The 27,377-nt window shown below is 43.2% G+C and overlaps 1 protein-coding gene across 1 annotated transcript in view; it reads left to right on the top strand.

The window, feature by feature from the left end:
- igsf9ba (immunoglobulin superfamily, member 9Ba) overlaps nt 1–27,377 on the top strand; it is a 77,411-nt gene that overhangs the window by 41,812 nt on the left and 8,222 nt on the right. The window contains exons 5-19 of the mRNA XM_069668927.1: nt 3,054–3,171; nt 8,228–8,369; nt 10,298–10,443; nt 12,795–12,937; nt 13,350–13,490; nt 13,576–13,695; nt 13,785–13,935; nt 16,056–16,179; nt 17,320–17,495; nt 21,324–21,550; nt 21,804–21,888; nt 21,999–22,160; nt 23,414–23,459; nt 24,265–24,351; nt 25,053–26,675. Coding sequence (XP_069525028.1) covers nt 3,054–3,171; nt 8,228–8,369; nt 10,298–10,443; nt 12,795–12,937; nt 13,350–13,490; nt 13,576–13,695; nt 13,785–13,935; nt 16,056–16,179; nt 17,320–17,495; nt 21,324–21,550; nt 21,804–21,888; nt 21,999–22,160; nt 23,414–23,459; nt 24,265–24,351; nt 25,053–26,675 — 3,491 coding nt within the window. The remainder of the gene's footprint in view (nt 1–3,053; nt 3,172–8,227; nt 8,370–10,297; nt 10,444–12,794; nt 12,938–13,349; nt 13,491–13,575; nt 13,696–13,784; nt 13,936–16,055; nt 16,180–17,319; nt 17,496–21,323; nt 21,551–21,803; nt 21,889–21,998; nt 22,161–23,413; nt 23,460–24,264; nt 24,352–25,052; nt 26,676–27,377) is intronic.

Below are 27,377 nucleotides of genomic sequence, written 5' to 3'. Positions count from 1 at the left end.
CTCCTCCTCCGCTCTTTACTTTGCTTTATTACTTGATTTATTTGCAGAGAAAAAAGGAACCGTAAAACAAAGATACCAAACAAAACTGTTGTGCAGGAGAGGACAGAAACGTAGGTGGGGTTTTAAAGATTTACCCCAAAAGTGCTCTCGAATCACAAGCAGGGAAACAACGACAACCTCCTGCTGCTTCAGTCTCTCCGGATGTGTCAGTGAAGTCGCAGAAATTCTGCCTTCATCTCGGGCCTCACCTTATCTGCTGCTGTCCTCTTTTTTCCCCCTCATTTGCTGCAGACTTCCTCCTCCTCCTTTCTTTAATCTTCTCTCCCTCACCTCAGATTGAGTTCAGCTTTGGCACAGAAAGCGTTTGAATGGACTGATGACCGTTTTTTAGCACCAGATCTTGTTAAGTTTACTGCATTGAAAGGCCGCACCGATCACGGCTGTATGTGCCGTAGGAGCGTTACGATTTGATCAAAGTGTTTCATGCCGTCAGTGCCTTTGTATTTGTGTGCACGACAGTCACAAGTGCAAGTCAAGAATCTTCAATATTTAAAAGAAATTTATAACAAAATTTGTGTTTTAAAAGAGGAAAAAATGGAGGATGAAAACTGCAAAATCATGGACCAGTACAGAAACATGTCCTGTCAGTTTAGGAGCTGGGCGATGGTGATGAGGCCTAGCTGCAGCTGCGAAGAAATCCTAGCACAAAAAAGGAAAAATACCCACCCAGAGAGTCACAAACCTGAAGCCTTTGCTTCATTTCTGCTTGTCCTAGCGCTCAGTCTGCTTCAGAAACATACAAAAAGGAGAGGGAAAAGGAGGGAGACTGGAGGGAGAAACACACACGCAGTTGGTGCATGCGATGCTAGCTAGCTAACAACTGTACAGTCGGTGCAGTATATTAGATGGTCGGGGGAGAATCAACACTGACTGAACAAACAGCCAAAGGGTCGAATTAAGCGGACCGTGTGACGGCGAGGACACAATGAGACCTGCATTATAGGATTCCAGGTGATGTGGCTCTGAGCAGCGAGGCGAAGAAATGTATGCAGATTGAAAGCAGTTCACGCGGTGGCTCAAGAAGCACTGCAGTGGTGTCTCAGGAAGTTTATACCGGCTCTGGAGTCATGCCCGAGAGCGCGACGATCATTGTCTGTCTGCTATCCCCGCCCACACTATACAAACAAAGGCTAAATGCTACATTGTGCTTAGATGCACAGTGTTTGCTACTTGCTAGCTGCTAACAAAATGCTAGCAACATTATTTGTTTGGAGGATCTTCACCGTGAGGCATTTTCACACACCTTTTACTACCTTTAAAGCCTTACTGTGGAAGAGATTAAAGTTCTTACACACATGAAATCTGAGTGAGAAGAACTCAACATTAGCTTTAAAAGACAGCAGCTAAGTAGAAGTTAGCTGTATGTAAACAGGAGCAGAAAACAAGCAGAATCAGCCAGACTGTCATTACAAGTGTGTTATTAAAAAAATGCAATTTTAATCTGTTTTTATTGCTCCTAACTTTTTTTTAAAATACAAATGGCTTCACAGGCCTCTAACGGATGCTTCACATTGCATCAGTGTTTAGTTTGCACTTCCTCTTCTCAGCAGGCCGCACATGTCGTTGTTACAGCCGTGATGCACAAAGTGTTATCTCGGGATAGACAATGTGAGAGACGATGACTCAGTTTGCCAACAGACCGACAGAAGTTAAAGTCGCTCGGGCTGATCTACGAGCAGCATCTCTTGTCTGTGTATAAAACATGTGAAAGGCGGATGAATGGGAATAATTCTGCGGGCGCAGCAGCTGCATGAATGGACAGACTACAGCTGTGTGTGACTTGAATGGACAGAGCCTCTTGCAAACCTGTTGCATAATTTATGAGCGTGTTTCTATTAGGTTTGGTTAATGTGTTTCTTCTCCACTTATTGCTTCTCATCAGTTAGCTGCACACGGAGACGCAGCAGCAACACACGGCGAGACGTTTCCACAGTTACCGCATGCGGGAATCAGAGCGGGAGTTAATTAAAGCGTGACACATTCATGACTTCATAGTGTTTGATGTTTTTTTCTTTAGAGTAGACTCTCACCGCTAACTTAACGAAAACTACTGAAGAGTGGGGGATGTTTCGTAGCTCTACATGGTGGTGGAATGTAAAGAACGTGCACTTCTATGTCACTTAGCTTCTACGACACAAATTTCAGAAGGAAATATTTTACTTTTTAGTCACAATGAGTCATTATACAGTACATAAAACACAAGAAGCTTTAAAATCTGATGTTAAAGATTAAACTCCCCTAACAGGAGAGAGACCGGAGGGAGAAACACACACGCAGTTGGTGCATACGATGCTAGCTAGCTAACAACTGTACAGTCGGTGCAGTATATTAGATGGTCGGGGGAGAATCAACACTGACTGAACAAACAGTCAAAGGGTCAAATTAAGCCGACCGTGTGACGGTGAGGACACAATGAGACCTGCATTATAGGATTCCAGGTGATGTGGCTCTGAGCAGCGAGGCGAAGAAATGTATGCAGATTGAAAGCAGTTCACGTGGTGGCTAAAGAAGCACTGCAGTGGTGTCTCAGGAAGTTTATACCGGCTCTGGAGTCGAGATGCCCGAGAGCGCGACGATCATTGTCTGTCTGCTATCCCCGCTCACACATATGAAAGTATGAAATTAAAACTAAGTCAATTTGTTTATTAATCTGCAGCTTCTTGATATTTTAAAGTCATTTTTTTTATGGTTCCAGCTTCTGGAATGAAATTTCCTTCTCTTACATGAGAGTAAAATTTTTGATTGTGAGTTGAACAAAACATTTGGAAGATTTCTCTTTGGGCTCTGGGACATTGGAAAGACGTTTTCAACTATTTTCTAAGATCACACAGACTAAACCCACGGTTCTCAACTAGTGGGTCGGGACCCAAAAGTTGGTCGCGGAGCTGTTTTCAGTGGGTTACGAATGTGTGCTTGAAAAGAAAAGCCTATGCTGCGCTTTTATTTTGAAGGACATGGGTTTCCTATGACGTGTCTCCTGTGTGCTTTTACAGGTACATGATGGCAGTCTCACCATCCTTGGCATCACCAGAGACGACAGAGGGGCGTACACATGTCGAGCCTACAGTGACCAGGGAGAGGTGCTCCACACCACCCGTCTGCTGGTTCAAGGTAGTGTATGCATAAAGGAAGAACACTGTAGTTATTTCTAAGTGCAGCTGATACATATTTGCATGGATCAACCCTAATTGAAAAGAAAAAACCTGTTCCTAAACGTTTACCTCGGGCCAAATATTGCATTTGCATCACTGAAGTAGTAGCGTTTCATTATTTATACTTGGAAACATTTACTGTAGCAGCATTTTAAAGCAGAGCCGTGCAACTCTCCTGTGTGCTGATGTGTCTAACATACAGCACCTTGTGAGTCTGTATCAGTCAGTCAATAGCTCAGTCTGGGGCCTGTGTGTGTGCGTGCCCCTGTGCACCGCCATGTGTGTACAGCAGGATCTGTGTGTGTGAGAACGTCCCTGTCTGTCTCCGGTCCATTAACCAGGCTCTCTGCTAGACACAGATCAGATAGACGGCTGTGATGCTCAGTCTCTTGATACAGCAGGGCTGAGGGGGAGTTAACTGTGTGTATTTAACAGGAAACAGAGCATCTTGCCTTTATGGTGGAGTTATTTTAATGCCTTCTGTAGGTGCAAACAGAGCGAAGGAATTACTCCCCTCTTTGTTCCCGGTGTAGTAGATGAACGTGCACACGCGCTGCAAACACACATTAAAAAAAATCATTGTGTTGTAGCGTAGTGAACAGTGGAAGCAGCGGTGCATGTGATGCAACTGCATTAAGTCTGCAGGCCTACAATGGATCCCTTATACTACTATATAGCTTTTCTCTGCGAACACAACACACTGCAGTAGAGGTGGTGAGACAGGACAGAAACACCTGGTAATGTAAAGCTCTACATACAGGATCCCTGCACCTAAACCAGTTATTGTAATGGGACTATAGGCTGATATGACCAAACCCAGTGTGGGAAAATACCTTTATAAACCATCTTTGCCAGGCAGTAATAGAAGATTAGATGTCACTTAATATTACATGTTGTATTGGACCGTTGTAGCCAATGTCGTAAACTAATGAACATCATGCATTTATATGTTGTGGAGTATTTTTTATTACAGACAAGATTAAAATCATAATAAAAACATTTAATATTTTCAGAATAACCTCAGAATTTTACAGGGGGAAAAAAACTGAAAAAATAAAACGTAACTAATATTATGAGAGAAAAGGAGTCATGATACTATGAGAACAAAGTTACAGTATTACAAATTTAAAAAAGCATACGTAGAGATCCAAATGACTTTGGATTGGGATGATAGTGCTGCATGGACATGATCCTCCATATGCACTGTATAGCTACTTCATATGTTATTATAAATTATCCACTTTTTATGTATTTCAACTTTGTTTCTTGCAACATTTTGACCTTTGATTAAAAATATTACAGCAGTACAGCTACTTCAAAGTAAGACGCTCTGACACAGTGTCCAGTAATATGACATTTTTTTGTACAGGCTTCATTAAAGTTGTTTGTGTTCGTCAAACTCTCTCCACTATGCTCAAATATCTCCTTGATCCAAATGTACAAAAGACACCATTTTTAAAGCATGGTGGGATTTTTGTCGTTGTGTACCCATTTAACAATTCCAAAATAATCGTATGGAAACATTGCTTGCTCTTTTGTTCGATACATGAGAAAACATGTTAAAATTTAAGCCCAGGATACGTTCGTCTTAGAACAATCCCAAATGATTGTAACATGGTTCCTGTATTAGTTTTGCAGTGCCGAATTGTGACACGATGGGTTTTTGGACCAGTGAGAAAAGGGCTTTACACAAATTTTCCCCTCTAACACCCAGCTTGTTTGCTTAGTGGGAAAGGTTACAATCGGCATTCAGACCCGGGTCAAATGACTCTGCAGTAGACCCGGGTATGTATCTCCTCGTCTCCAATCGGCAATGAAGGGAACACAAAACCTGTGTCGACGCGCTCATCTCCGCCCCCTTTCCAGTGCGATGCCATAATGGTTTTCCTTATCATCTCGGCTACAAATTCCGCCCGTCTCCGTCCAAGCAGCGCTCGAACATCGTTCCAGATTTGTCGGCGTGGAGTTTGATAAATAGACTGAACGAGTAATAGATACAATAAAGATCTAACCACCGTAACATCTTAGCGCGTTACGTCACGTGACGTCAGACGGTGACGCAGCAGAAAAGAGACCAAAAGGAGTATACTCCACTGGAAATGGGAAAAGAGACAATCAGCATTTATTAAGCGGGTCTTCCCGGGTCTGAAAAACCCGCATTAACGCGCTAATTTTGGTAGGAAAGGGGCACTGTTAAAAGTTATGTTCACCTGTATCATATGAATTCATTACAGTTTGTTGTAATGGGAAACCCACTTAAAACTAGAAGGCCGCTTGCAGAGAGCAGACCTCCGCCCTGGCTGTGTTCATGAATCTGATCCGCATTCAGTCAACAATGTAAAGTGTACATGCTACATGGTTACTCCAAATCTCATGTAAATCAGGACAGTAGTTTGAATCCTGCTGACAAACACACAGCACAGAAAACACCCCCTCCTCGGCGTGTGTAATAAATGTTTGCAGTGGATACTGAGTCTGCTTGAATATTGGCACAAGGAGCTCTGTGAAATAAGAAGCTGGTTATGATTATGACTCAGAGCAATAACAAGCCGATATCTGAGGAGTCATGATTCTCACACCCGTGATCTGTTTTTAATTGTTGTGTGAGACACTGTCAGCCGTCCCGCCTGATGCATGAAAGCCGAGCGCGGCGAGAGGAAAATAACCAGCAGGCTTGTATCTGGGCCCGCTCATAAAAGACAGCTTACCTTTCATGGCTTCTGCTGTTTTATGGATAGTTTGGAGCAAACCTGGAGAACCTCGGGCCATGAAGAGGTTACAATGTGAGGCACGCATAAGCCGAGTGCTATTAAGGTTACAGAAGCTGCCTGCTCACAGTGTTTTACATCAGACTGTAGTGATCTATTGTAAATAATGTGTAGTGTGTGCTCTCACTCACCCTGACCCGGAGAAAAAAGGCCTGCATGTGGTTCAACGGGATGTTTTACGGTTTAATAACACACTGTATCACTTTAATGGTTTTCATTGTTTAAGTTGTGAAACCTGATTTACACATTTCTTAAACTCTAATTTTAAAGTGTCAGATCCAAAAAACATCCCCATAATTTGTGATTGAAAACAGCAGAGTAACGGTTCTGGTTAGTCATGGCAATAGGAAATTCAATGTGTTTTTTCCATTATATTTTCATTTATATTATGGTATGAGTTTAAATTTTTTTTGTTAATGTTTGAGTGAAAAAAAGCTCAATGGGGTAAATCAAGACTGTCAAGACCCCGGCTCAACTCCCTTGCATGTTGTCCCCACTCTCTCCTCCTGTTTCCAATACTATCCCCCATCCTCTCTCTATTCATAAAGGCATAAAGGGCCTGCTCAAAGGAGGTGTCCAGTTCCTGTCCAGATTCAAATAAACAGGAAGTACTAATACAATGGAATAAAATAAAACCTAAAAAAAATAGACAGAAACTGTTGTGCCGTTGAACCAAAACACAATTATGCAGGTCTGTTGTAGTTCATCAAAGAGCACACTGAGAGTAATGTTTGTTTATTGGGTTTTAAACATTGCTCATAAAAGTCTTGTATTTCACTTTAATGGAGTCTAAATCACTGCAAAAATAAATGTACATTTAAACCATTAGGCGATTTAAAAAAAACAGCATGGTCAGTAAAAATATTGTTGCTGCCCAAAGGACATAAAGTAATGATAAAAAAAATGTAAAGCTTTTCCTGGGACGATTACAGCAGCCTGATATGTATATTCTTTTAATAACTGTTACAACTGTTCTGCCGGCATACTGTACCTGCTTGGATCTCGGGGTTTCACTGCGCTCCTCATGTGAATAGACAGGCACATAATTATTACTCTCATTGAAAATGAATGACTCGGCGCGTCAATTGCCCCCCGTCTGAAAAGACCTGAAGGTGGCCCTATGGGGCGAACAACCTCACTGAACCAGAAGGAACCAAATAAAACACCTTAAAACTGCCGAAAATCCATGGCATTTATTAACAGACACGCACAGAACCAAATCACTAAATAAAGACTAAGGACAAAAATAACAAAACACAACGCAAAAATCCCTGTCTGAGAGGCAAAAAGACAGCAGGCCTCACTCCAGAAGACTCTGGCTGTGTTGGAAATGCCATACTATAGCAGTACGCACTGATTTGGCCAAAATGTAGTATGCAAACAAAAGCAAAATGTGTAGTATGCCAAACACATCCGGATGTCGCACTGATTTGGAAAAAATCTCCAGTATGCATTGGACCAGTCTACCTACTGTATCCCACAATGCAAAGCGCTGAGACGTCACAATGGCAGATGGCAGCAGAAGAGCAGAAGAGGGCGCTGTAGCTAAAGAAGCAGCTTTTTGGTATTGGTGGGTTTTGTTTACTTCCGCTTTCCCAAACCGGAAACTGGCGGCTGGCGTTGCATACTGCAAAATAAATTTCAACAGCTCCGTACTACATACTACCGCCAAACGCACGTATGTAGTACGTAGTACGTAGAATATAGTATCCGATTTCGAACACAGCACAAGCACTTCTGAGGCCAGAACTGCAGTTTTTATGCAGGGCTTCAAGGCCAGGTGCACCTCGCTGAGCAATTACAATCACCTACAGAGCTACAGAGGGGGAGAGGGGACAAACAGAACAGGGAAAACATACTACCATAACCATTTCATTTAGCTTTTTAGCCTCTTTCAGCTCATTGTTTTGGTTTAAAACAAAAGCTCTAAAACCCTCTGTACATTACCTGCTTAGCACCAAACAGCAGACAGACACAGTTAGCAACTAGCTGCTAAACACAGTGGAGCATGTAGCATCTACAGAGCCAGATATTTCCCTCAGGAGTTGGTGGAGACCAAACAAGGAGCTTAAAGAGAGCGAATATTGGACTTTCATTCATCATGTGGACAGAAAGATGATTTTAAATGAATGTTAATGTTTCTGTTTGACTGTTGGATGTGTAAGTAAGAAACTGTTTGCTTTAAAAATGTCATGTCTTGTGTTTTTGTGTTCTGGACAAACTGAATAATGTTTCTGTCTCCCTCAGGGCCTCCATACATAGTCTCCCCACCAGAAAACGTCACTGTAAACATATCCCAGAATGCACTCTTCACCTGCCAAGCAGAGGCGTACCCTGGCAACCTTACCTACACCTGGTTCTGGGAGGAGGACAACGTCTACTTCAAGAAGTAAAGTTATGATCAAGTTCACTTCCGTACTGTAGCCACTGTGTCTCTGTAGTTGGAGGTTCAGGCTTTAAGGCCGCCTTGCTCAGAGGCTCCGTCATTCAAATCACCAAACGAGGCTTTTACCCCAAAGCCTTTGTAATGTGAGTGACATCGTGTGTCTCTGAGCCCTTTGCCGTGTGTGTCTGTATAAGTGTGTCGGTGCCCTGTCCTGCTGCGGCCCCAGAGGCAGCGTGAGCGGGCCTGGCGGGGGTCTGTCTGGACAGTGCCAGGCGGGTTAGTGCAGTCTGATGGCGATATCACATGACTCGGGCCTTGTGTCATCATGCGGCGCTGATCTGAAGCAGAGCCAGGACCTCTGCGGGGACTCCAGAGCAGAGTCTTTAGAGTCTGAGAGGGTTTTTAAAATCAACGAGTGACAGACAAAGAAAGGAAGAAGGAAGAAGAAGTGAATGGGACTTAGAACGAAACAACAAGTGTAAGAGGAAGTGAGCTGGAGTGTCCCAGCTCATTTAAAACAGCCTTCAAGGCGTCAGTCAGGGTTTTTGTTCTTCCTTTTATGCAGCATGGGATGGATTTACTTAAGAATATTGCAGGTTTACGGGTATAAACATGTATACGTTTCAACTAATAGAGATGTAGTTTAAGAAGTAGTGACATATCACACTTTTAGTTTATATTTTATTGTATTATTAATCACAATAATGTATTTTTATATTCATATATTCAGTCCTATATTACGGTATCATCCTCCATTTCTATTTGCATATATTTGTGTTTCATAAAGCTGTGCTATTACTCCATAATGTGGGTTTATTATATATGCTGCGCATTCATTATATATATATATATATATATATATATATATATCATTATCTTTTTAATATGTACAATATATAGTTAACACATCATAGCAGAGCTGTGACACATGCTTTCTTTCACACAAATATTTGCACAATTCACTAAAAAGGTCTGCAAAGTATATAATTATGTGTACATTACAATGTATACTATGAAACTTTTTAAAGGTCATATCTCTATTTTCTATATAAATTACATTCAAACAGTTCTGTTTGTTTTTTTATAGCCTACCTCTTATTCTGTCTCTGTGCTACTCTAAGATGTGAATCTTCCCACATCAATCAATATAGTCCCATAATATCTTATACTAAGTATTTATAGAGCACTTCTCAGGATACTAAAATACTCTTTAAAAAGATCCTACATAATAAAAAATACTAAATGCATGAGGTAAAGGCTAATAACCTAATTAATCATCTATAAATCATGTATATTTACAGATCAGTTATAAGCCAAAAATAGGAACAAATCTTGGGTTGACAAGTTGTAAAACATCTTTTATAATGCAGTTATAACTGTTTTTAATCCTTTAATAAATGCTTAATCAGATGTTGATGATTGGGGCTTTTTCAGAAGAGGTCAAAGGGGATTTTTCACAACCTGGCAACCCACATATTCAAATGAATGACCTTTAACTGAACTCATTTTAAAACCAATAATGAAACCGTAAATCACAACATATGACGCCTTAATAAAGGGAGACTTGTATCAGAAAACATTTGATTTAAAGACGTTCAGATTGATGTTGAGTTGTTGAATAATTTCCCCGTGCAGACACGAACGGCAGCTCCATCATTGCTGTTTAATTTTAAAAGGTATCAAGGGGGAAACATGAAGGCTGAACCATTTGGCGATTACGGCAATTAGCAGATTTATTTGAATCTCTCTCTGTGCTCTGTGTTCTCTGGATCCCTGTCAGAGCTGAGCGGCTGTTTGACTCTCTGCTGCTCTCTTATGGCACCCTTATGTAAGTCAGCCAAAAAAAAAGGAAGAAGAAACTAGACTGTGTGTCTTTTCCTGTCTGTGTTTCAGTATCACAGTGTGACTGAACGTCTTGTGTCTCCTTGCAGTGATCTGAAGCTCCGAGTGCGCATTCTCATCGACGGCACCCTCATCATCTTCCGGGTCAAGCCGGAGGATGCCGGGAAATACACCTGCAGTCCGAGCAACAGCCTCGGCATCTCGCCCTCGGCATCGGCCTACCTGACTGTTCAGTGTGAGTGTTACCGTGGCAACAAAGTGGAGGGGGAGGGGCGGGGAGACGGTACAGCGAGCTGTGTGTGAGGAGGGAACAGCAGCAGCAGTATGGAGGCTTTTCTCGTGCTGGAGGCTGCTGTATTATTTGGCAGCGCTGCTTCTTCCGCTGTAAACGCAAAGTAACCTTCTTGAATTTCAAGGTCAGACGTGGCAGAGAGGGAGCTTAGTGCGTTTTGTCTGAGCCTCTTTGAACACATCATACTCTGAGTGGATTTAAACGATATAATTATCAACCAGCCCGCCTCACTCCTGCGCTCAAAGATGGAGACGGGCTCGTCCTCAGACTCCATTTTTTCCCCCCCTGGTCTCTTTTGAACTCCCCTAAAATGAAATGGTGACCTTCCCGTTCATCAGCTCTGACCGACGAGAAAGAAGAAACGCCACTCATCCTCGTCTTCGGCAATCTGACGTTTCATCTTCGGCCCTTGTGCCTTGAGCTAATTTGCTCCCAAGTTGCCGCCCGTCATTGATTACTGTGCTACAGTCTGAGAGAGAGCCGGGGGATTCACAGCACTGCAGGCACTGATTTCATCACTGGCCTCAAACACAGCAGACCATGATTAAACCAGTGTCCCGGATGCTTCATTTAACGCTAACTCTTGGTCTCTATTTGTCAAGCGTCTCATAATCACTCCCAGGAATTAGCCAGAAAGTTAACTTAGAAGTCGAAAAACAACTCCAAGTAGGGCTTTACCTTGTAATTCATTCATTATGCAACCCACGCTTACTCCGAGGAGAGAGCGATGTCGCTGTTTTACGACACTCAGAGAAGCACAGTTATGGTGACATTTTGTAGTTTTATGACTATTTGAAGTATGAAATAAAGGTAAACATCAAAAAGTCATAAAATATCACCACCCTTTTTTATGTGTTGGATTTATGTTTGAAGGCAAATAAATCCTTACCAAGGTTATAAATGCGTAACTATGACATCATTAATTAAAGCTTATATAGATACTTAAAAATACATCATTTCCAGTCATCCAATCCAGTGAGCAGGCTTAAAGAATAAGTCAAGTCTTTATGTAAATTAAAACAGAAGGTAATTGGAGTTCAAAACTCATCTCAGTGTGCCTAATCCTCCCCGTCTCACATATTCCCCGTCTCACACCGCCTCCTTTTAGGTTCCTACAAACAAGAACGATTGTTTGTAATGTGAACCAGTTTATGGCAAATGCACCGAAACAATATTAAAGCATTTCTCAAAAACTACAACCCCACTATTATTTGGAATTAATAGAAAAGAACAATTATTTGGAGATGAGACGAAAGATTTTACAGATGTGTGGTCTGTTCTCACTGTGACACAAAATCATGAGGCACAAAATATGATCACGTTTTCAATTGCATCATGCACAGTCAGTCTCAAAAATCATTATCAAAACACTCTTTGAATAAGCTTGTTATCAAGCGTTAGCAAACTTCAACGATATTTCTTCCTTAAAGGGCCAGTTTGCAGATTTTCTACCTCAGTCCTATCATGCTATTACAGGGAGCTAATGCCATTATGGTAGGAAAAGAATGCAATTTGGCTCTGTGCCTTTGGAGGACACTATCCGCTTCGCCAATGGGCCCTGGAAAACCTCCGCCACACTATGTAAAGAATAGGTACGCATCATCTCGTGGAGGCCAGGGAGCTTGCTAAACTGTACTTCCTCAGTCTAGGACGCCCGCCTCCGATGTCAGCAGTGTTTAGTTGAAAAAACACACACTGTAAAATGTAATCATTTGTTCCACATTTATATCTGAGTCATGTCTCGTTCAAAATCATCAGGTTTGAAATGTAGACTGCAGACCCGAAGATGTTTTAGGTGATCCACCGGTATGTTCTCCTCGTATTTCATATTCTGTCCCGCTCTGATCCGCTGCCTGCAGTGAAAACGGTAGTATTTCACTCCAACGTCTCTCGCTGGGCCGTTCCTTTCAGAGGGAGGGGCGCAATGCACGCTGGGTGTTGTAGGAATGTAGAATGGATTAAACCACAAGCTGTTTGTACAACTTTCTCCACAGCTATGGCGCCAATTTCAAATATTATTGCTTCTATCGATTACAGAGAACAGCAGTTTTGACTGACAGTGGCTTTTTCCAGGGGCGAACTGCTCCTTTAATGCCACTGGACACCTCTGAAGTGCTGCTAATATTTTGAAATGTGTTGTCCTCAGTTGGGAAAGTAGATAAAAAAACTTTTACTTGTAGTCCTAAAAGGACTAGGTAGGAGGAATTTCCTGCTCTGAGAGTTTTTACATTTTACTCTGGTATTATTGATGACACATCCTGTATCCCTGACTCTGACCCGTCTTTGATCTTCAGACCCCGCCAGAGTGATCAACATGCCCCCGGTCATCTACGTCCCACGGAAACTGCCCGGCATCATCCGCTGCCCGGTGGATGCCAACCCACCTGTAATATCGGTGAAGTGGGAGAAGGACGGTTATCCTCTCAGAGTGGAGAAGGTGAGTCTGCCTCAAGGTCTGGTTAGTTAATCAAGCCACAGCACACTAAAAACTAACACTCTCTGTGCCAGTTCAAAAACAAATGATGAGTCGTCCTGTGATCTTTTAAACATCTAGTACCCATGTTATGTTACAGTCTTATCATTTCATATTCATTTCCTATCATCTTGCTGCTCAGAGCTCTCTATCTGTTGCTCCATTTATCTACTATCTCATCTTCTGTCACGGAGGTCACAAAATATCTTCGGGAGGGTGTCAAAGGCAAACCGGCACTGCATAAACACTCACTCCTCATTTCTCCGCCTTAAATGTATATCTCGGGGATGTTTGTTCTCTTGTGCAGCTCAGAAACATTTATCTGGGACCCTGAGATTTCAGGAAACCCCCCTGAAATCGAGCATTTGTCTTGTAGTACCCCGGTTGGAGCCTGATGCCAGACGGTAGTATCCGGGTGGCGGAGGCCACAGAAGACTCCCTGGGCACCTACACCTGTGTGCCTTACAACGCCCTGGGTACCATGGGCATGTCCCCCCCTGCCACCTTGGTGCTAAAGGTACGTCTCTGCTCATAATTGGCACAGTATCAGCATGTTTAGTGTCTGCATGTTGGGCTGATGTTTGTGAGTTTATCCCACTTAGGATCCCCCTTACTTTAATGTGAGGCCTGGGGGGGAGTACCGTCAGGAGGCTGGGAGAGAGCTAGTAATCCCCTGTGCTGCTTCTGGAGACCCTGATATACCATCCATCACCTGGAGAAAGGTGTAGTAGAACAAATAAAACTACATCTGTTCTAACTGTTATGTGCTGACTTCTTAACGGCGTCTCTGTCATTTCCGTGTCCATTGAAGGTGGGGAAGCCAAGCAAGAGTAAGCACAACATCCTACCCAGCGGCAGCTTACAGTTCCTGTCCCTCAGCAAGGAGGACCACGGAGAATGGGAGTGTGTAGCCACCAACGTGGTCACAAGCATCACTGCCAGCACGCGTATCCTAGTCATCGGTACAAACACAACCTACACAAAGCTCTCTGATTTCATCTACAAACAGACCTTTTATTGTTATTTTGAGCTTATTGTTAACACATGTGTTTCCTGTGTGGTGTGAGTGGTTTGTATGAAGAAGACCCTCATCCCTCAAACACCTCGCCTCTATCCAATTTCCCCTTGGGAGTCATTAAATTCTCATTAGATTTTATCTGTAATAGCTTTATACAGTTAATTTTAAGCCTAAATCTGTAACTATCTGTGGTGGCACTCTGGTCTTTGCTGCCGAGTCCAAGGACATCTTTTTACTGACAGCTAAATTGACAGAAGTTTTAAGAAAGGCAGGAAGTTTTATAGTGTTTTAAAAGGGGACTATAGAGGCCAAACAAGCTATTTTTTTTGTGGAAAACTCTAGAAAGCCTCCTTTTATACCTGTAATGCAAATTGTAGGGTTCAGATTTTAACAAGTAGTCATGAGGCCTTTGGAATTATGTACCCTTTATACTCTAACTAGTGTTCTCTGATCCAATTTGGGGCTGTAGCACTAATGATGGCCTTTGGTTCAGTCTTTACAGCAGTAATAGCAGGTGTTCTAAGTGGATAATGCCTCAGACAAAGTTCTTGAACAGCCTCACTGAACTGGCAGGACGTCATCAGCCTCTGCCCTGCAGAAACACACAGTAAACTTGTGCTGAGTATCAAACATTCAGCCCCTGTGGGCTGGAAAGACGGCTGTATGTTCCAGATGTATAATTGTAAATCTAAGAACATTTTTTGTTTGAAGTGTCCTTTAAAACAATCTCTTACCACAAGAGCCTCTCACTGAAGGACTGATGAAAGTGTTTCCTCAGGCTTTGGTTTGTTGTTTGAAGGAATATTTTGACCTTTTATTAAATAAGCGTGTTTTTGAGATTTGAGATGAGATGATTGATACCACAATCCTGCCTGTTCGCTTAATATTAAGCCCCAGCCAGAACTTTGTTAGCTTAGCTTAGCATAAAGACACGGGAACAGGGAAAGTAGTTTGTCTGACTCTGTCCAATCTTTATGGATTTAAAGAAGCAGGTTGACAATTTGGGGAATTTAGAGTTGGATGAGAAAAATGGATACCATATGCACTAAATATGGAGCAGTCAGAAGGTGGTTAGCTTAGCTTAGCTTAGCATAAAGGCTGGATATAGGGGGCTATACATAGTTTGGTTAAATCTTGACAGCAGACTTGTGCTGTTCAGTGCTTAGAGTTACTGTATGTGAGTTTTGTAGATGCTAAGCTGCAGGTTAGCGTAGCTTAGCATTAACATTAGAAACAAGGGGGGGAAAATACACATATTAGCCACCCTAAAGCTCACTGCTCAACTTTGTAGAACATTTTTACACAATGCACAACTAAGCTGTGTAATGCTAACATTTTACTTGGCTAAGCTAACCCTTTTCTGGCTGTAGCTTCATAATCAGATATGTGAGTGGTATGAATCTTTTCCTCCAACATAAACAAGAAACTGTAAAATCTGAGTATTTCTTTTCATCGTCTGCTGGGCTGTAAACTGTGGGCAGGTCTGCCCCAGTAGCCCATTGCCCCAGTGCCTATGGAGTCGTTATCCTGTCGCACAGCTGGCAGCGCTCTGCCTGCCTCTGTGTGACCAGCCCTCAGCTGACAGGTGTCACAGGGCGGCGGAGGCAGCTGTGCTCCTCAGACCGCGCTTAGGTCTCTTTTTTATTGCAGCGAGAAGTAACTGGCTTCAGGCCACACAGCACAGCTGTTACGTGGGTGGGACGAGCAGAGCTGCAGACAGCACTGCTGCTCTTGAACTTGACCTTACGCTGGTCACCAACTCAGCCAGCATCACATTATCCACAGAGAGCAGGCAGGCTCATGATGTAACAATGCATTTTGGGGCATTTCGGAGCTCATTTAACTTAATTTGTTATCTTGATCTCATTAGTGTGAGCCACAGTCTGACTTAAAATCATCAGATATGTATGTATGCTTTGTATGTTTTAAAAATACCCAGAGTTGAATCACTACAAATGACTTTAAACGGTTAATGTAAGTACTCTCATATCTGATAAGTTAAATAGTACTTGTGCTTTTTACAGTTAATCCCTCTCTCTGTCTCTGTCTCCATAAACCACTCAGGCACCAGCCCACACGCTCCTGGCAATATCCATGTATTGCCCTCAACAACCTTTGCTAATGTGTCCTGGGAACCGGGTTATGATGGCGGCTTCGAGCAGACGTTCTCTGTGTGGTATGGTCCAGTGTAAGTGCTCTTACTTAGCTTTAAATCAATGGCTGCAGTCTGCAGATGTGGAAACACTACCTGGAGGTTATTGACCTAGTTTGACATACAGGAGAAGTGTGTCTTGTTTTTTTCTTGCCCGTTCTTCATGAATTTAGATATGAAATTCAATCAGGGATTGTTCTGACAACTGCAGCTTCATACATGCAGAATATGCGCCTTAATTTAGCCACAACAAAGAGTGATTCTTTTCTGTGCATGTGCGTAAATAATGCACATTTATTGACTGTAAAAATGAAAAGAATGGGAGTCTGTATTTCCACAGCGATGTGGAATAACGTTTCACACTGAGTTGAAACTACAAATTTGTGAGTCAAAGCCCTGTAATTACCTTAGTTAGAGATAATTATATGCTAAATGCGTTCCACATTGTAGAGCCAGACACATTACAGCCTCGTAAACACAACAAATTACCAGTGAGTCGTGGTTTATATGGCTGCAGTGATAACTGATAGTGGGTCATAACTCTAACAAATAACTAGGTTGGGTTAAATTCATAATGATGTTTTACTAGCAATGTGAGCCATTAGCTTTAATAACAGTTTACAATCAAGTGAATTTAAGATTATCGCCTTAGTGCTGAAGTGATTTTATTTCCCAGGGGGGTCGTTCAAGTTAGAAGGGATTGCCAGTCGTCCATGTTTGTAGTGAAAAATCAAACTTCATTAAACGCTCCGGCTTCAGGAATTGGATTTTAAGTAACTTCTGGCAAACGACCAATAAGAACAAAATGTTCCCTTTTTAATGAGAAGAGTGTCGTCGAGAGCGACCGTCAGCGAGGATAATCAAGAGTCACAACCGTTACAACCGCTACAAATAAATGATGCCATTAAATATTCAAATTAAAAGCTGGGGTGTACAGATGACTTAAGTTTCTGTTTAATGATATCAGCATTTTAAGTTACTCCGGCCGACTCGGAGCATGAAAGCTGCCTCATCAGAGGTTTTAATCCTGCACTTCGAAGCACCTTAAAGAGGTTTTTGGTGCCTGACTCTTTATTTAACTAATCTTTCATCTCCGAAACAACACATACTCGAATACATTTACATTTACATTTAGGACTCAGATTCACCCTCAAACTGTCTCTTTTCTGTTACTAGGTCAAAGAGAACAGACTTTGGTCCTCACGACTGGCATTCGATGCCGGTTTCTGGTGCTCAGACCTGGCTGGTGGTGCCAGGGCTGGAGCCTGGGACGGAGTACCAGTTCAGTGTGCTGGCACAAAACAAACTGGGCACGGGCCCATTCAGTGAAGTTGTGACAGTCAACACTGCAGGTGGGTTTCTAATCAAAGATGTTCCCATCCATGTTTAATGCTTCTTGACTTCAGATCCAACCCACTGAGCTGCACTGGGAATCTATTAATAATTTTTAGACTATCCTCACACACGGTATGGAACATGCTGCCCTCTAGTGATGTTTAGATTAATGTATATCAGGGACAGGGAGACATTTCACCTTAACTTCAGCATCCTATTCTTGGCCTCTCTCACTTTGATTGTTTCTGCTTGATTTTCTCTTTAAACATTACTCTCCAGCTGTGGAAATCCAGATGTAACAAGTTAGGATTTAATAAGAAGGCTGATATACTTCCCACTAACCTTTAATCACTACTTCGTGGTCAGATAAATAAGCTTAACAAGCAGTAGCAAGTGGAGCGGTAAGTGGTGAGAGGACTTGGGCGGCAGACTGCAGTTTATCCTTTTAGGCAGTAGGCACGTTTATTCAAATGGCAAACCACATGCACATGTACGTTTTAATATGGAGTGCAACTTTTGTGAACTGTCAAGCTTAAACGAATAGCAAAGAAATGTGTATGATTTATCTAGTTGTAGGAATTTAATATGACATACTAGTTTCACCTTAGGAAGCGCTGGTTACTGGCACGCTTTCACAAATGCATGACTGGGCCTTTAATCTGGATACAAGTAATGTACAGTTACATTTCTCATTAAAGACGCTTAAAGACCCCCTCCAGTGAAAATCAAGTGTTTAACCTTGTCAACATCTCCATGTGGTGTTCTTCATGCACTACAAGACATATCAGGGACAACATCAGCAGTCATCTCCATGGCTGGGCCTGTCTGCTTTTAAACTGCAGTGTACCAAGGACAGGCTGAACAACACGTTTTCAGATTGGCAGGTTTGTGATGTCACAAACCTAAGGAGCCAATCCCGTTAATGGACGTGGTGACGCTATGCATATCATTATGTGTAACCTATGGCAACCACTTCGGCGATGCGTGAGCCAGCTGTAGCCGTCATCGTAATTTTTGCAAACTCACTACGGACTACTAACGTTAACTTTACTACTCCTAATTACTACATTTCAAGCTCGCTAAGTTTCAACAAGTTGCCACTAAACAATGGCAGAGACGTGTTTTGTTTTCGCAATGGAGGGGACGGTTGGAAATGTTCATAGTGGACGGGGCCTATGCAGAGTCGTGAATTTGTAATTAGGGAGAAAGAAGAGATGATGATTTTTACAAGGTTATTAAATGTATTTTGCAGAAAAAACATATCAGACACAATGTATTATTTCAAGCAGAGCATTTTATGTGTATCAATCAAAAATTAGGGAAATGAGTCATGCACAGAGCTCCTTCTTATAGTTCATTAATGTGTTTTAGTTTTTCTATTTTTTAGTATATTACCATTATTATGATTATTTAACAAAATCCCTGAACCCCGACTGATCCGGTAACAAGGGACAGGTGACACACACAGCCAGGAAGTAGAACATCCTACAAAAGAGGGAGGGATGGTTGACAGAATAAAACGGGAATTAAAAACTCACAAATACATATAATATACAAAACTTAACAGGTATGAAAGAGGACAGATTCAAGTCTATGTAAAAGCCGTGTGTGTATGTATCCCAGACTTTAGGCCTCCTTCTTTAGGCCATCTCCAGTCAGGATATTAAAGAAAGACCCCCTTACATTTTAACATCAAAGCCACTACATTGTTCCACTTTAAAGATGCTACAGAATGACTAAGCAAACAAGATTGTATCTTTGATTTAATGTATGTGCCTGAGATTTATAGTGTTAATAAGAAAAGAATGTCCCTAAGTCAGTTAAGGAAACATTGATAGGTGCTGAACTTAAATACAGATCACCCTGCACACGCACACGAGACGAGACCAGCTGATTCATGTTTTAATGAGCTGAGCGATGCACTAGATAATCCTCCCAGCAAATATGTTCCGTTGACATAGCAGGAGAGGCACAGGTGTTACTAATGACATTATTGATGGCACCGTTCCATTTAGGCGTGCCAAAAAACCATCATGCACAAACCCACAGTCATTAGTTATGTTATTAGTTCCACCTATGTTGACAAACCAAAAGTGTTTGCCATGAGAGAGATGTATCAGTGAGCACTTTGTAGCCGCTGTTCACAATTTCTGTGCATCTTTGATGTAACGCAGATTTACATATTTGAGATTCTTGTGCGTTTTAATCCACCTCACGCCTCAAGGGCACGCTGCCAATTCTGTCACGTCTTTGTGTGCCGCTGCCTGAACAGAAACTGAATTAAAGGTGTATGATATTTAAAATCAATGTCTCAGCAAAAAGAGGAACGAAGGGAGGAAGGTGCATGGGTAGATTTTCTGACACGCAACGAGAAGGACAAGGAAGTGAAGGTGTTTAATACAGGCATGTATAGATCAAGGCACGCCCAAAGTCATCTGTGCGTGTGCGGAGTCAAATCTCATGAAGTCAAACTCAAAAACATCACCAAGACGTTTTAAGTGACTTCTTTGGCGATCAAACCCAAAGCTGTTTGAAAAGGCCACGTTGTATACAACAAAGGATGCAGTAAAACCGGCCTGAGAATTGTTAATATCTGGAAATATAATCTCTAAACTTTGAAGACAGTAACCTCCTCACACTACTGCCTCTGTTTCGCACAGTTCAAACCCTGATTTTGCTACACGTTGCCAACAAAAGCCTCCATCATTCAACAAAGGCTAAATGAGGCTTGCACATTTCTGACCTAGTTCACACACTCAGATAGCAGCCGGTAGATGAATGGCCAGGAACAATACAGTGTTATGTTAATACTGTGTTTCCTGTGACTACGGTGCCCTATACTGTCCTATTGTAATATCTGTTGTTTGGATCGTCAGAAAGGAAGGTGGAGTTTGGTTTAATGATTGGCACAATATTTGGCATTTTAAATGGATATTAATATTCTGCATGGGTTTCACATGTTTGGGTGTTTATTGTTCACAGTGAAAAAGTATTAACTGCATAATTCCGTGTTTTTCCAGAATGACATGTTTAAAAAGGTCGCCTCTGAAATGGGCCGTTCAGAACAGCTGCAGGTTTCTACGTAGAACCTTGCTTTTGCTGAAATCGATCAATCGTCGTTCCCCGTCATTCACCTCAGGCTGCCTTCTTTCACTAGCTTGTAGTCAAGTCGTTGTCAAGATTTCAACTAACGATTCCGATACCTCCTGGCGATTCTGGCTCGTAAGGCCGAATACCCAATCCTAGAGGAGCCATGTTTTCTACAACTTTGGAGTGACAGTGCGGTGTGGACGTGGGGGAGGGGCTAAATACTGTCAGCCAATCGTGGCTAAGGTCTAACCTTTAAAAACGGCTTGTTCGTTTCTGGAGGAAGGAGAAAAATAATTAAATTAAAATATGTATACAATTTTTTAAAACGGAGAAAACTTTACCAACATGATTCAAGAACACATTAGAATAATAGAAAATTGATTGCAGAGCTAAAATATCTCCCCTTTAAGTTTTAACTTACTTTACTACTTGCAAAACTGATGACATTCTTATCCTCAGCTGTACTTTGTCTTCAGTGCTTATTAGCTCATTTTAGCATGCTAACATGCTGAATAAAAATCGTGATCATTGTAAAGTTTACACCTGCTTAGCATCGGTTTGTTCGAGCATTTGGTTGCTAGCATGCTAAAGTTAGTATTCTGCTCTATGATAGCGTGACTGTAGTCTTGCTAACATCACTTTGTTTTGGGGTATTTTTGTCCAAAGCATCACTCAAGATTTTTTTTTAACCTGTGACATGTCTGAGTAAGTTTCCCCCATGCTAACTTCTAAAGCTCAACATTTCTGGTCCACAGGCTCCCCTCTGGGTACCCCAGAACCACTGGTGCTTCTTACTCCACCACGGTGCCTCACAGCCAATCGCACGCAGCACGGTGTCCTCCTCACGTGGCTCCCCCCAGCCAACCACTCTTCACCCATCGACAGATACATCATGGAGTTTCGCCTCGGGGAGAGGTGGGAGGTTCTGGATGACCTGATCCCGTCCACGGAGACTGAGCTCATAGCTAGAGACCTCGTTCAGGTCAGTCACACACACATTTTGATGTAGAAGCATGGGTGTGTGAGGTGTGGCTAAGCTGTCGGTATTATTGAATTGAATAAACTACAGAATCCATTTTGGGAACAATCTCAAATTTAATGGTACCAGTATCATAATCCTAAATTACCACACACACATTAACACATTACATAGTGCTTTATTTGCCAATAGCCGAGGTCTAGTAGTACATACAACGAGAAGGTGATTAGAGTGTGTTTTGTGTGTATCTGTGCAGGAGTCCTGGTATGAGTTTCGGGTGATGGCTGTCATGGACGACCTGATCAGTGAGAGCAGCAACGTAGTGGGAGTGTCCAGCACAGGTCAGTATTCTTTACAAAGTACCCGAAGGGATTATCTGCGTCATGTGAGAAAAAGATTTGTGAGTGTTTCTGGTTGAAATCTCATTTTATCGACTTGTCTGCCCCAACAGATCCCTTCCCCCCTGCGGAGTTGCCTGACGAGGGGCTGGCACGGCCTGTGGTGGCGGGTGTTGTGGCAACTATCTGTTTCCTGGCAGCAGCAGTACTGTTCAGCACTCTGGCAGCTTGCTTTGTCAACAAGCAGCACCGTCGCAAACTCAAACGTAAACCAGGTCGGTCTCCCTCTTTACTTAATTGACAGTACATGTCTGACCATGGATGGATTAGTGAATGGGACTCATGAGGCCGCCGGGTTTATGAGGATCTGTTTAATGTGAATGTTGATTAAAGTCAATCAAATGACCATAAAGATAAGTACTGTAATATGAACTGTAAAGAGGTGCAAAATGACTACAAACAAAAAAAACAACTTCAAACAAACAACTGCTAACAGACAATAAAAAACTACAACTACATGGAGACAACTACAAAGGGACACAAAACTACTACAAAGAGACACACAATGAACACAAAGACACAAAATGACAGAGAAGGCAGGCAAAATAACCAGAGATATTTACAAAACAACAACGTTTTAAGGATGTTTATCATTTCAAATAAAGTTCTTGTAACGTTAAAACTTAAACTAAGACAAAACGTTTAAATGTCAACATTGTGAAGATATTTTCAGGATGTTATTGAGGCCTGGGACGTCAGAACGCCTTTTATAAAACATTTGCTCAATGTTACATAAAAACAAAGGTAGAACATGCTCACTGCAACTTGACAATATCGCCTCGGCTCCGATTGGCTTTGATGGGAACACAAAACCCGGGTCAACACACTAATCTCCGGCCCCTTTCTGGCACGATGCTATGCTAAGTCGTTAACTTCTGCGACTCCTTGTCATCTCAGCTACAACTTCCATCCGTCGCCGTCCGAGCAGCGCTCGAACATCGTTCCAAATTTGTCGGCGCCGAGTTTGAGAAATAGACTGAATGAGTAATGGATACAATAAAGACCTAACCACTGTAACATCTTCACTGTTTACTAACCCTTTCTCCGGTTTGTGACGTCAGACAGTGAAAAGAGACCGAAGGGGTGTACTCCACTGGCAATGGGAACAGAGACAATCAGCATTTATGAGTGGGTCTTCCCGGATCTGAAAAACCTGCGTCAACACACTAAATTTAGGTGGGAAAGGGGTATAAGACAGAGTAGAGAAACAAGAAACAACCACTAAGTGTTGCCAAATTACCACAGAGACTCAAAAACGACTACAAGAGAGACATTTAAAAGACCCATCCGGAAATTGCAACACAACCATTTCTAGTTGTTTTGTGTCTTTCTGTTGAGTAGGATGCTTCGGGGGCCTTTTTACGTGTCTAATGGGCCTGTTGACTCATAATCCGTCCATGTGTCGGACTTCTATTCATGGTATTCAGCTGAGGATAAATGCTAAATTTAAATGTTTTTGTCCTCTCAGATCCTCCCTTGTCGGTGACACACTTCAGGAAAAGCATTGAGTCACCGTAAGTAAAGTCAACGCCAGAGAACCCTGCAGTCTGCCAGAGGGGGCTGCTACTGTGCATGTTCCAATGCACATTTTTACATCATTTCCTTTTATGCATGATGTATAAAGAGATACTTATTGTACAATAATTAACAGTTAACTGGCAACAGAAAATACACAATATCTTAAGAACCTTGTGACGGAGTATCACAGTGTGCTTTCTCCTGTGCAGTTAGACCAGAGGTCATGTAGTAAGGTACAAAATGAATAGTCATAGAGCATTAAAGGCCCAGGTGAATGATTAAAAATTACATTGATTATATGTTCAGGCTTTTTGAAGGGTGTAAAAGAGCATGAACAGTAGCAGCCTCTAGCGGATCGAGGGCAAATAAAGCAAAGTTCAAAGCAGCCAAGTCAGCATTTTAAGCACATTACCAGGAGTGCCCGAGCCGCAGTATGTGTATTGATTTTTGATCCATCTGTATTCTTTAACCTCAAACGCTGTGTGCTTCTGCATGGTTCTAAATGTGTAAAAGTGCTATTTTTCGTTTAGCTGCACATTAAATGTACAGTATCTGCTACATGTGTGTATTTGTCTGTCTGTCTGTAAATCTTGTGTACATGTATGACTGCATTACGATCTCAAAGGAAGCTCATAATCTGTGTAAATCCCATTGCAGAATAAATGAATCTGGGTAAATGATCAGTATTAGATACATTTTTTATTCTCATGAAAGGGTCCCTGCAGTTCAGGAATTTTAGCCGTCCTGCAAGTGGCATAGTCAAAGATGAACCAGGCCCATGTCATTTGTCTCCCATCGCAGGCCTCCTCTCACCCCCTTGCCAGGGGTAGAGCCCTGCTGGGACGAGCCTGCCAGGAGCAGTTTCTTGCCCCCGCCCGCCAGCCCCCTGTGAGTGCCTGCCTGCACCCAAATACAGAGCGTGCTGCACTGCACTGGCTTGGCTGCATGGTTAATGCATTGCATAGAAGTGATCAACTGACGATGACAGTTTGTTGTAGTTAAAGCCTATTTGCATGCACAGACTTTCACGCACCATGCAGGGATTAAAGTGCATTAGCTCAGCTGCATGTACGGTTCAGTACTGTGTATATGCACTCTTTATAATGTATGTCTACCTGATGCATTCAGTAAGTGTCGACTATGCTGCTCCTGGTGTGGGCAAATGAGGCCTGGTTAGAAGTCATCTGCTTTTCGCACATCACCATTTGGTGCAGCATATGGAAATTGGTTTCACGTCTGCTCAAGAAGATGCAGATTCAATAGACATGTGATACGGTTGTCATGGTTGTGTCATTGGTTCTCTCATCCCGTCATTCTGGCTTGGTTCATTAGCTGCTGTCCTATCAGGAAGCTGTCGCCGCCATAAGCTGCTCATTGTCATAATGCAGTTCATTATGGCTGCCTTGATAGAGTGCTTTGGCTGTGTATTGTTTCATCTGTTAAGTCTAAGAATGAATCTGCATCCATGCCTTTTTAATTTACAGCATCAGAGATCTTTCTTTTGTTTTAAAGTACTTTTCGCACTTCCCCTTTGGGTTTCATCGGTTATATGTTAAATTAAGTGTCTGGTGTCTGCATTTTTTTATCAGGTTATCATCGGGGAAGATAAGTCCAGAGAGCTCCCCTCCATCTCGCCCCCGCTCTCTTTCTTCAGAGGGTTCACAGGGTCCTGGCCTGTACGTCAGGAAGCTGCCGAGCCCTCAGAGAGAACGAGACAAAGAGCTCTCCTTCTACAAGAAAACCAAGCGTGCCATAGCCAGCAAGAAATACAGCGTGTCCAAGCACGAGGCCGAGGTCACCACGCCAATCGAGCTGATAAGCCGCGGCCCCGACGGCCGCTTCGTCATGGAGACCAGCCCACCACACCGCCGCATCCAGGGCTTCCCCTTCGCAGAGGAGTCTGACATGTACCCCGAGTTCCGGCAGTCTGACGAGGAGAATGATTTTGACCCCGGGCCTCTGCCGCCCATCATGCCCACGCTGCGGCCCCAGCTCTCCCCAACGTCCTCCAGCCTGGAGTCAACGCAGCCCCCCACCTACAGTCCCCGCCTACACAGGGCCATGGAAGGTATGAGCTTTGCAGAGGGCAGTGCACTTCACGCCTCAGGGCAGGCCCCCGCCTCCCGCTACAGGGGCTTTCCCCAGGGCCCGTTCTATGGGTACTTAGGCAGCCGCGGTGAATCAGGGATCCCACCACCATTCTACATGCCTGACATCAGCCCGCGTAGCTCCGCTCTATCCTCCCCCCCAGGCACGGCCGAGGGGCCCTTTGGTTACCCCTCCATCCCAGAGGAGAGCGGAGAGATGGAGCACCATCAGTACACCGCCTCTGGCCATTCTCTGTCTCACACACACAGCCCTCCTCCTCGCTCACCTGAAAGCTGGCAGCCTCATGAGTTACCGTTCCTGGGTCTAGAGGGTCCACGGTTCATTTACCCACCACACCATCCCTTACATCACCAGGACCTTCCCGACCCACCCCCATACCCTCCTCACTCTCTTCCCCCAAGTCGCCTGCACTTCCCCTCCCTAACGGATCCCACCAGCCCTGGACTCCTGCAGCTGGAGGTTCCTGTGGCTCCCCCCGGCAGAGACAGGCCCATGGGGCCTCCGGTTAGGCGTTTAGCTATGCAACAGGCCCAAAGTCTCGGCCAGCTCAGACACACGGCCCACGGTGTGGGTGTACCAGTGTTGCCTTACCCCGACCCGGCAGCCCGTGCAGGGAGCCCAAGCACAGCCCCCAGTAGTAGCCCTCAGTCCTGGCTCAGCCCGAGGGCAGGGCGCCGGGCAGACCCCAGCCTCCCCCCTCTAGTACTCCAGCCCTCCCGCCTCTCTCCGCTCTCCCAAAGCCCCCTTAGCACCCAGCCGGGGTCCCCAGATATTCTAGTGCGCCCCCCTCCGCGCCCCAGCATCCTCCGCACCTCTCGGTCTCTGGAGATGCCGGAGATCACCCTGCAGCCCTCGGCCACTGTCAGTTTCTCCCGGAGGTCCTCCCTGACCGCCTCCCCCACTCAGAGTCAGGGCGGCAGGCAACCCAGTCCCAGTTACCACGCCCACATGTCGTATGCCTCCACTGCAGCCAGTTACCCCTCCCAGTCCCCCTCTCCCCCTCTGGAGGGCAGGGATGTTTTCGGGCAGAGGCCATCCCAGAGAAGGACAGAGGAGGAGATGCTGCCCTCAGAGCCCTCTCAGCTCCAGATATCAGCCTCAGGGTAGGTGATCCACTCCAGTAGAGAATAGTCACATTTTTATAGAAAGGGGAGACTCGTCTCCTCGTCTGCTCTCTATTCCAAATACCCTCAGTATTTATCCACAGTTTTACATTGATGTCTCCATTTAGCATAAGTAAGATGCATATTGTACTTGAATATGCAGAGGGCATGTAATAGCATTTAGCACACATTCTATAGAGTCATAAAAATGACAGTTACCTAAACTTGAAAGCATGTGAAAGCTCAATATGATTATGTTTTATTGTCTTTCTCATTTGATAGCTCATATTTAATCATTATGCAATTTAAGTCTTCTTTTAAAATTTACTAAAGGAACATACAGATGAGACACTAAGCTAAAAGCTACAAAAGCCCCTTGATTTATATTTTAAAGGTGTGCCATTTTTATGTCCCCCATTAAAGTTTAAACAGAACCAGTTTCTACTACTCGCTGTAAAATACATTTACTCTTGTTTATTATGGAAAGACACGATAACAAAAGTCATTTTCATGCTTTACTTTAACAATTAACTGTTGGATAAACATTGACGTACTTTTTATCACAGTATATTACATTTAAATACAAAGGAACCTCTTTTATATACCTCATTTATAACTGTAACTAATGGCTTTGTTGATGGTAAATAAGTAGTTTACTTATTCTTAAAGAAAAGCTACCAATAAGCTACTAATAAAAAAAAC

This window comes from Semicossyphus pulcher, unplaced genomic scaffold (assembly GCF_022749685.1).
Source record: "Semicossyphus pulcher isolate SPU_LCO1_2020_fin unplaced genomic scaffold, fSemPul1.0.p SCAF_19, whole genome shotgun sequence".
NCBI lineage: Eukaryota > Metazoa > Chordata > Actinopteri > Labriformes > Labridae > Semicossyphus > Semicossyphus pulcher.
The sequence above is the reverse complement of the archived record's forward strand: the minus strand, read 5'-3'. Positions and strand labels throughout refer to the sequence as shown.